Genomic DNA, 10,093 nt, shown 5'->3' with positions numbered 1-10,093 from the left:
TTCTATATAATTGAAACAAATAATTTTGACCCAAGAGGACAATGATATTAATTTTTTTAAGAGAAATAAAAAACTTTATTTGCAAAAAACAAGAAAAACTTCATTTTCTTCTGACAGAATGACTGGATACCATGTAGTATAGTGTACTGTGTTCTGGCACAATCTTCTTGTGTTCCAGTTCCTTTGAGAGGAAAATAAGTGTTATTTTGGAAGGCACTCAGAAATGGGACAGTAGATGCAACCAAGCCTTTAGGGTAGCCCCAAATGGGTAAAGGTCCCTCAGACAGTTCTCTCTGAACAGACCTTCCTCACACCTCCTAGCCAGCCCCAGTGGGTTCAACCTTTGCAGGTTCTGGGGCAAGGTCAAGGAGTAAGACAGGAACAATATTAATTTAATAGCAAGTCTTTGTCATCATGTCTAAAAGATGAAAAAATTCAAATGTTCACTGAAATCATATGTATATCATGGAGTTTGTTCATTTCCTCCCCTGTTAGGGGAGATAAAATTTTGATCTAAGTGCCCAGAGAGGGTATGCATTTGTTTTGATTAATAGTTTACAAGCCACAGAGATCCCTCATTTCAAGAGCATTCTTTGGGGACTTAATTCTCAGGGGGAAAATTAATTTTATATCCCTTGCATTGAATATATAGACATTTTCTGAGAGAATCAGTCATCTCTCTCTGCCCATGGATTGTTTTTGAAGTTTCAGCATGTTTTACTAGGTAAAATAAAAATGCAGTGTATATGATTTTTTTTATTAGAAATAATTTAAAAAATCTATTGCAGATAAAGGAATGTTTTAACTCTGCTCTTAATTTAGAGTTCTGTTTACTTTCACCCTGCTTTGTTACAGAATCCATTTGTGAAGATTGCTTTTATACTCCAATGAATGGAAAAATGAACATTAGATAATAATGCTATTATTAATAACAGAAAATAATACTATTAACAATGAATAACACTCAGAAGCATATAGTGCTTCAAGATTTGGAAATTGTTTCATATGTGATGTCTCATAACCCTTTTTTTTTATCTGCCTTAAGAGAGAAAGAGATGACTAGAGTCAATAGTCAAAATATGTACTTGAAAAACTACCAGAAAAAAGCCCCATTCACAAATGAAATGTATTCCCGGATATATATATGGGCTCAATAATGTTTCCAAATGTTCATCTCAGTTCTCTCTTTGTGACAGACACACAATCAAAGTCTCCTTCTGTTCACCCTTCAATTAATACCATCTGTTTTCAGTTAGCCCTTCTCTTGGAAACGTTCCAAGAACTGTCCTCTGTTAATTAAACAAGAGAACTACCTTCTTCCTAAAGTTGAGCATTTTGGATTGGTTTTTCTTTTCATGGTATAAACAGGGAACATTTTCTAGCACTGCTACTGCTTATGAGAAGTAGAAATTTTTACGTCATTCTCTCAGCCTCATTTTTCAAAGGTAAAATGAAAAAAAATGGATAATTAACTTCTAAAATCCCTTCCCTTTATAAAGATAACAATCCTTGATTCTCATTGAATCAAAGAAATAGAGAGACTTAGTTTGATGATATCTACCTCTCTCGTTCTCCTCTCCAAATGTATTCATATTTTGGTCAAGGGAAGACTCTCTTTCTGGTATGAGCAATTTCTTTCACTTTCCAAACTGACTGGTCACATTACTATCATAAGTTAATCACTCCTTATCTCCTTCTCAGTTTAATTACTAAATTAATCTTTGCTTATTAAATGAAGAGCTGAAAAGGGAACCTAGAGGATAAAAAGGGTCCATGTAGCAAATTGTCATGCCATGTGTTTACATTTTACCAAATCAGAATTTAAAGGTAACTGGCTCCCCAAAGAAAAGTCTTTGTTAGTCATAACTCTGCTGGATTTTTGAAGTTACACAAAAGAATATATGGAGCCAAAATCTTGAAGAAGCTTAACTTCTAGAAGGAATGATGCAATAGCAGTATTTACATAGAGCTTCAAAGATTAAAGGGTTCCTCTATTTTTTTATCACTAACTGTCCCAGTAAACCTATGAGGTAGATATGATAAACATTAATCTCTCATTTTTGTACAAGAGGTATTTGGGGTTTGGAGAACTTAAATGACATGTAGGTGATTAATCTAATGGTAAATTCTTGTCTTCCCTGTGCCACTTAGCTGCCCTGGTAGTATGACTTTTGCTGAATAAAGAAATTGAGTTAATTGTGAATGCTAAACTAGGCAAAAGTTTCATCTATCATATCAAAGAGTTGTTCCTAGGGTATGGAAAAATGTTGATTTCAAAATTCAAACATTCATCTTTGGCTTTATTGAATACTTGAGAAGTCCCTCATAAGTATGCCTCATATTCCATTTTTTAAATGATAATATTTGTATGAAGGAGTGTGTGTGTGTGTGTGTGTGTGTGTGTGTGTGTGTGTGAGAGAGAGAGAGAGAGAGAGAGAGAGAGAGAGAGAGAGAGAGAGAGAGAGAGAGAGAGATTTTTCTCTGTTTCTTTGGATTGGCACAATTATACAGTCTAGATTGCAATTATTATTGAACTTGGACCAAGTTGTACACCATATGTGCTGATACAGGCAGCCTGAGAGCGTGTACATTTATTTTTTATTACATTTGGAACCTACAGAGATAGCACAGAGATTTACATCATATAGGTAGTATGTATGTTCATTATATTGCCTCTGTCCTTGAGGTTATTTTTGTCTATATGAGGTGTTGATCTAAATACTATCTGTCATCATGGATGTTGTTTGATGTGGGTAGTGTCTCTGCAAAGTGCACTTAAACTTGATTATATTTCTATGATATTTAAAATACAGAAACAAAGATAATGAATACATATATAGTCATGTGATATATGTAATAATTTTAAATCAAATGTTTTGGACCCTTTAATAAGTCTTTTTCATTTATACTTTATTCAACCTTCAGCATACTGAAATGATGGAAGAGGAAGAAAATTGCACTGTGGTTACCGAATTTTTACTCTTAGGATTTTCAGATCATCCTGAACTCTATATTTTCCTTTTCCTCATATTCCTAGTGATCTATGCTATCACAGTTTTGGGGAATCTTGGAATGATTATCCTGATCAAGATCAGCCCACGTCTTCATACCCCTATGTATTTTTTTCTTAGTCACATGTCCTTCGTTGATCTCTGCTATTCTACCATCATTGTGCCAAAAAATGCTGGTTAATATATTAACAGAAGATCAGGTCATCTCTTTCCTGGGTTGCACTGTACAGTTCTATTTGTTCTGCACATGTGTGATCACTGAAATCATATTACTGGCAGTAATGGCCTATGATCGCTTTGTAGCCATTTGTAATCCACTGTTATACATGATTGCTATGTCTCAGAAACTTTGCATCCAGTTGGTGTGTGGCTCATATATTTGTGGTACAGTGTGTTCATTGATTCACACATGTTTAGCCCTTAAAATATCTTCTTACAGATCCAATGTCATTAATCACTTTTTCTGTGATCTCCCTCCATTGTTATCTCTGTCCTGCTCTGATGTTTCAATCAATGAACTGCTGCTTTTTATAGTAGCCAGTTTCAATGAGATCACCACCATCATTATCATCCTCACCTCTTACATATTTATCCTCATCACCATCCTGAGAATCCGCTCTTCTGAGGGTCGGCGCAAAGCCTTCTCCACTTGTGCCTCCCACCTCACTGCCATTGTGGTTTTCCATGGCACAATTCTTTTTTATTTATTGCCGACCAGGTTCTGGAAATATCCTAGATTCAGACAAAGTTGCTACTGTGTTTTACACTGTGGTGATACCAATGCTAAATCCTCTCATATATAGTTTGAGGAACAAGGATGTAAAAGATGCCCTCAGAAAAGTGATAGTTCTGAAATAGTGTTTCTGTGTCCTAAAATGGGGAAAGGAGGAGGAGAATAAAAATTTATATCAATATCCATGAAGCATTTTAGCCTACTCCTGAGCTTTCTCCTGTGTAATTTTATACGAAGGCACTTTTTGGTGTGGTACTGGCATTATATTTGTTTTAAAGAATAATAAAATGTCATACATTTACCCAGAAAGTCTGGATTCTAATTCTTCTTTATATCATCATGTGCTGTGTGGCTGAGAATGCTAATTACCATCTTTGATCTAGAATATCTTCCACTTTAATGGGGCTAATAACAACAAGGATTAACAAGGATTAAATAACATGCATTTATTAACATGTATTTATTCAGAATTTGGAAAACTTCAATATTTACTCTGAACATATTCATTTTTTATCCTCCTCCTCCTCATCATCACTAATAATGATATAAATATCATATATTGATAGATTTGTTAATTAGTCCCACTCAATTTAATGGAAAGATATAGACATGCATATATATGTATATGTATTTATATAGAATAATTAATGTAGAAATTGATATTTTGAACAGGAGTCCTGCTAGGTACATGGGATATCAAGCATAATCAGACTTTTTTATCTGCATATTTCCATATACCCTAATTTGGACCATGACAATTGGCATAAAGGAAGCTTATACTGCAGGGAAAAAGGCATGCTCTCTATATATAATTCACTGAATTTCAAAACTTTAATGAATCCAAGATTTCACTAACATATATAGACAAAGCTTAAGAAATTGGTTGGGCCCCCTGACAATGCCAGGGTATTCATTAAATCCCTACAGGCCCTGAATATAAAAATACAATTAAAAAAATCTACTTAATGGAGCTTGATGAATTTTAAAAACCACATTTATATGTTATTCTAGAGATTCTAGGCAATCATTGTAGTTTATTGAATATTTAATTAACATTATCAAATGTGAAAGTTAGGGAAATCCCTTGGAATTTGCATCTCCTAAAGCTGATAGGTGAAGTTGATTATCAATTTACTAATTATCTAAAACAGAGAGTAACTAGCATCTTTCTATACTTTCAAAGATCTGTCATTTTCAGTGCCTTGATGTGGTTCTTTCATGTTTCTGAAAATGGTGAAAAAACAAATTACATCTTAAACATTATTAGTTTCTCTTGAGTACAGGCCACGATTTCCCACATGTCTGTGTCTTTGGGGACCTGGCAATTAGATGTACCAAAGTTTGAGAGTACTTTGAGTGATCCTACCAGGGAAGTGACTTGTCAAATATAAAAGCTCCTCATTTCTCTTCAGGAAACAGGGATTACATTTGAGACACAAAATGTAGTGCCCTGGTGTAGGGGTGGTTTATATCATGCTTTAGAAAATATAATGTGCTTGATTCTCAGATATAAGTAGCCTAAGAGAACTCAGTTTTTCCACGGAAACCTCATCCATCTAAAGCACGTAGAATTTACAAGGAAAGCAAGTAAGCAGAAAGTTGATTATTCGGTGAGTACTCTGCTTTTGAGAGAATGCCTAATACAAGACAGGAGACCATCCTTTTTAAAGTCTGGGATTCCTTCATTTATTAGAAAATGATTAGTTCCTTAATTTTAGTTTTAAAAGTATTTTTCCCCTTGTGTACATGCACATGAACATGCACACACATGCACACACACACACACACACATACAAACACAGACAGATTATGTAACAGCCTAAGAAGAGAAAGATAAAATTATTTAGGGGATATAATTTATATAATTTTATAACAATAGTAAACATTTTTAAGCCAAATCCTTCTATCAAAAAAACAATAAGATACTTTATGGGAAGCAAAGAATATATATGTCACAATGTTGTGTACCAGCAGAGAAAAACCCTTGGTTTATAGTCAAAATGTCTGCATACATGAATAAATTGTGTGACTTCCTTAGGAATAGTTTTCCTAATATATAAAATCTGAGAATTGAAATGGCTTCTCCCGTTCCTTACAATTCTAAATTCTGTCATATTTTCATCATAAACAAAGAAGCCTGAGTCTTCTTCAGACATCTAGTTTCTTATCTTTCTCTGTCACTGCTTTAACTTTAAAACTTTGATTAAGTCATTTGGACCATCAATTCTGATTTCACAAAGTGATGTTAGTTGTACATTCTTTATCTAGTACAGCGTAGCTATAAGGGACAAATGATAAAAATAACATAAAAGTGATATGGCCAGGCTCCATAATGCACGTCTATATAACTGACTATGTGTGGAGCTGACAATACTTATATTTACTTCTGTGCTTCAGTAAGGCTAATGATGATCAAACAGGAATGTATATTGTGTCAGTTTAACAAAGTGATGCTACCCTTAAATTGTGAAAGGAGGGGGAGCCACGTCATTGAGGTAAATTGATAAATCTGTTGCTAGAGAACCATTTCTCTAATTAAATAAAGCAAACAAAAGTCAGAAGGTTTTAGTGGTCCATAACATATATATATATATGTATATATATATGTATATATATACATATATATGAATGTTATTATATTAAAAATCAGAATATAATTTTTAAGCTGCATTAATAGGAATAGAGTTCAAGACAAGGAAAAAGGGATCCTTACTCTCTTTTAACCTGGATAGATAATATCTGGGCAAATATACTGAGTTCTGAAAGCTATTATTTTTAAAAGGACATTGAAAATCTAGATAATGAGACTGATCATGGCTACATGTGTTGTAATCCCAGTTACTAGAGAATGATGAAACAGGTAGTTTACTTGAGGTCAGGATTTCTGTACTTGTGATAGTTTTAAATCTATGGGGTATCTTCAGTGAATCTGATTCTTATATGTGAACTTCCCAGAAGAGAGTCATAGAGTTCTTTAAGGAAGAAGACTGAAACAAGACAGTAGAATGGGTCAAAACTTCCAAAGAGGTCATTATTAGAATCAAGTCCATGTGTAGTCACTATACTTCCAATTTGAGCAAAATAGGAAGACCCAGTCTATAATGGTGCTGATCATGATGATGATGATGATGATGACTTGAAATACTAAAGTATTCTATGAATCATAGATAAAGACTAACTTTGCCTTTCCAGACCTCCATAATTCATAAATTCATCTAACCATAAAAAGTGAATAACTAGAAATGAAGAAAATAAAGTTTTTGAATGTCAAAGTGAATATACTAAATCTCATGAATGTTGCACATTAATACCTTACATCCTCTATTTTTAGTCTGCTCACTTTCATTTTAAACAGTACTATGAGAAATTTAATCATCTGCTTAATACATTCTAAACAAATTGCAATGTTTGGAAAGGGGCAGTCACAGGCATATCAAGTGAAAATGGTGATTGGTAACCCCTGATGAGTAAAGGAAAGACAGAAACATTATAAAAGAAACAGACAAAGACTCAAAAATCATGGAAGCAAAAATAAGCATTCAGTAACATAATGAACTAGCTAAGCAACTGGAGTACAAAGAAATGGAGGGAGAAAGGTCAGGGATTAAAAAAAATTCTAGTACAAACAAAATATACGTTAAAAAATGTCAAATGCATCCCTTTCTACCATTAAAACATATGGTCTTTTGTGGTTCAGGGCAGGGGGTGTTTGTTATAGTTCTGAAGGACCACCTGGATGCTTTTCTCAATCTTGGTCCCTAAGTAATATCATAGTTTATGAAGACAGCCAACAGATTAAAACTCTGATCAGCAAAACCTAGACATCTTGGCTGAGATGAGTAATTAGAATGAGAAAATATTCCATATTTATCAGACTATGATAGAATAAAATCATATTCACTTGCAAATTTTCATTTGTAAATACAACTGATGAAAATAAAACATTCTGTTAACTGATATGGATGTTTCCATTTAAGTTATTGAAATAAAAGCTTGACATATTATTTGAATCTCAAAATAAACCTGGAAGGTACATAATAAAGATTTCTTTTGTTTTTAATTTCAAATATAAGAACACAATCTTAAGCTAAATAACATTTCCAAAGTCACACAGAAGGTTTTAGAGAGACAGTTCAGAATGTCTTTTCTTGAATGCAGGTTCAACATTGGTCTTTCCTATCCTTTTCAATCAATCTTTAAAATACCCACCAAAATCCTCTAAATCTTTCAAGCAGAATAGCAACCTCCTTCCAAAATGTTGATTGCTTCAGAATGTCAGAATACAGTGATAGTGTGCCAAAGCATCCTGAGTGCAGTCTTTTAAAAGGAAAATTACTCTTAGTCTTCTTTGCTCTATGGGAATAACTTTTCTCCTAGGTCACTTTTATTTTTAGGTTTTTGCAAGGCAAATGGGGTTAAGTGGCTTGCCCAAGGCCACACAGCTAGGTCATTATTAAGTGTCTGAGACTGGATTTGAACCCAGGTACTCCTGACTCCGAGGCCGATGCTTTATCCACTACTCCACCTAGCCGTCCCATGGGTGTAATATTGATGACAATAACTGTGGTTTAAAGTAGAATATGAGAGGGGATATTGAGGTAGGATAATTGCATTCATCAGTCTAGTCTCATTTTAGTTATGATTTTGCAGGATTTATATGATCTTTGGGAAGCAATATAATCACTGTCTGTCCAGATGAATAAAGTCAACTAAATATGAAGTCAATTGTGGAAAAAAATCCAGGCATATTTTTTAATACTTTCATTTAAAACCTGTGAAAACATGGGCAACACGGAAAAGGAGATAAAAAAAGCTCAGCCTTTATATGCTTCATTTAGATTTCATGGGAAGGTCTTAGAAAAAAATCTGTGCTTCTACATACATTTGCCTAGAGGGCATTTAGAATCTGACAAATAACAGAAAACAATGTCACTGTAGTCAGGAAAATTTAAGAAATTCTACATAGCATTAAACAATTGGAACAAAGTAAAAAGTGATAGGGGCAAAAGTGAACTGGAAAGGGAAAATATTTCCTCACAACATGCTAGGCATATATGAATGGTTGATTTAAGGGCAATCTAATGAAACAAAACCATGCCACCCTTCCCCTGTACATTAGCACCATCAAGTGCTCCAGGTCATTGGTCTCAAACTTAAATAGAAATGCAGGAGGGTCATTAAAAAAATCCATAAATGTCCATGAATACAGTCTATTCATTTAGAAAACTGCACATCTCTGTTGCACTGTATTATTATTTATATTCTTAAATATTTCTCAATTCCACTTTGGTCTGATTCTTATAATCCTGAAAAATTTGTGCCCTGGGGTTGAAAGTTTGAGATCACTGCTCTGTACCTTTTTCCTAACCATTCTTATTCTTACACAGACCAGAGATCAGAGCGGACTACAGAAATGAACAAAGAGAATTGTAGCATGGTGACCAATTTCTTTCTCTTGGGTTTCAGAGATCACCCAGAACTTCAGGTTTTCCTATTTTTAATATTTTTCTTCATCTACACCGTGACCTTATTGGGAAACCTTGGAATGATTACATTGATCACAAGCAGTTCACAGCTCCACACCCCGATGTACTTTTTTCTCAGTGTTTTATCATTGATAGATGCTTGTTATTCTTCAGTCATAGCTCCAAAATTGCTGGTGGACTTGTTTTCAGAGACGAAAACTATTTCTTATAATGGATGTGCAACACAATTATACTTCTTTTGTTCTTTGGTGGATACAGAATCTTTTCTCTTGGCTGCTATGGCTTATGACCGGTATGTAGCAATCTGTAACCCACTGCTGTACACTGCAGTAATGTCGAAGACAGTTTGCTGCCAATTAGTTTTTGGAGCCTTTTTGGGTGGAACCATGAGTTCCATTATTCATACTACAAACACATTTCAACTGTCCTTTTGTTCTAATGAAATTAATCATTTCTTTTGTGATATTTCACCTCTATTCTCCTTGTCTTGTTCTGACACTTATGTCCATGATATTGTTCTAGTAGTCTTTGCGAGTCTCGTTGAAGCTATCTGTCTTTTGACTGTCCTCCTCTCTTATGCCTACATCATAGTCACCATCCTGAAAACTGGTTCTGCTGAAGGGAGAAAGAAAGGATTTTCTACTTGTGCTTCCCACCTGACTGTAGTTACCATCTACCATGGGACTTTGATTTTCATTTATTTACGTCCAAGCACAGATCATTCTCTAGATATCGACAAAGTGACTTCAGTCTTCTATACACTTATCATCCCCATGTTGAATCCACTCATTTACAGCCTGAGAAACAAAGATGTTAAGAATGCCTTAAGAAAGATAATCCACCAAAAAGTACTTTCTCAATAA

The 10,093-nt window shown here is 34.2% G+C and overlaps 2 protein-coding genes and 1 non-coding gene across 3 annotated transcripts; 2 read left to right on the top strand and 1 right to left on the bottom strand.

Moving 5' to 3' along the window:
- Positions 1-274: 274 nt before the first annotated feature.
- Positions 275-401, bottom strand: LOC141519762 (small nucleolar RNA SNORD22). The gene has a single exon (XR_012477404.1). It is a non-coding gene; the product is annotated as a small nucleolar RNA SNORD22 (small nucleolar RNA).
- Positions 402-2,934: 2,533 nt separating this feature from the next.
- On the top strand, positions 2,935-3,869 carry LOC141516917 (olfactory receptor 5L2-like). The gene is given in 3 exon segments (XM_074227873.1): positions 2,935-3,177; positions 3,179-3,709; positions 3,711-3,869. Coding segments are annotated over 3 exon segments (933 nt in total).
- Positions 3,870-9,157: 5,288 nt separating this feature from the next.
- LOC141516915 (olfactory receptor 5I1-like) lies at positions 9,158-10,093 on the top strand. The gene has a single exon (XM_074227872.1). The coding sequence runs from the start codon at positions 9,158-9,160 to the stop codon at positions 10,091-10,093; it is 936 nt and encodes a 311-aa protein (XP_074083973.1).

This window comes from Macrotis lagotis, chromosome 3, assembly GCF_037893015.1.
Source record: "Macrotis lagotis isolate mMagLag1 chromosome 3, bilby.v1.9.chrom.fasta, whole genome shotgun sequence".
NCBI lineage: Eukaryota > Metazoa > Chordata > Mammalia > Peramelemorphia > Peramelidae > Macrotis > Macrotis lagotis.
Note: the sequence above shows the minus strand (reverse complement) of the source record. Positions and strands in the feature narration are given on the sequence as shown.

Bases quoted from the DNA above. Each gene is read 5' to 3' on its own strand.
- LOC141516915 (XM_074227872.1), top strand. From the start codon at position 9,158: ATGAACAAAGAGAATTGTAGCATGGTGACCAATTTCTTTCTCTTGGGT.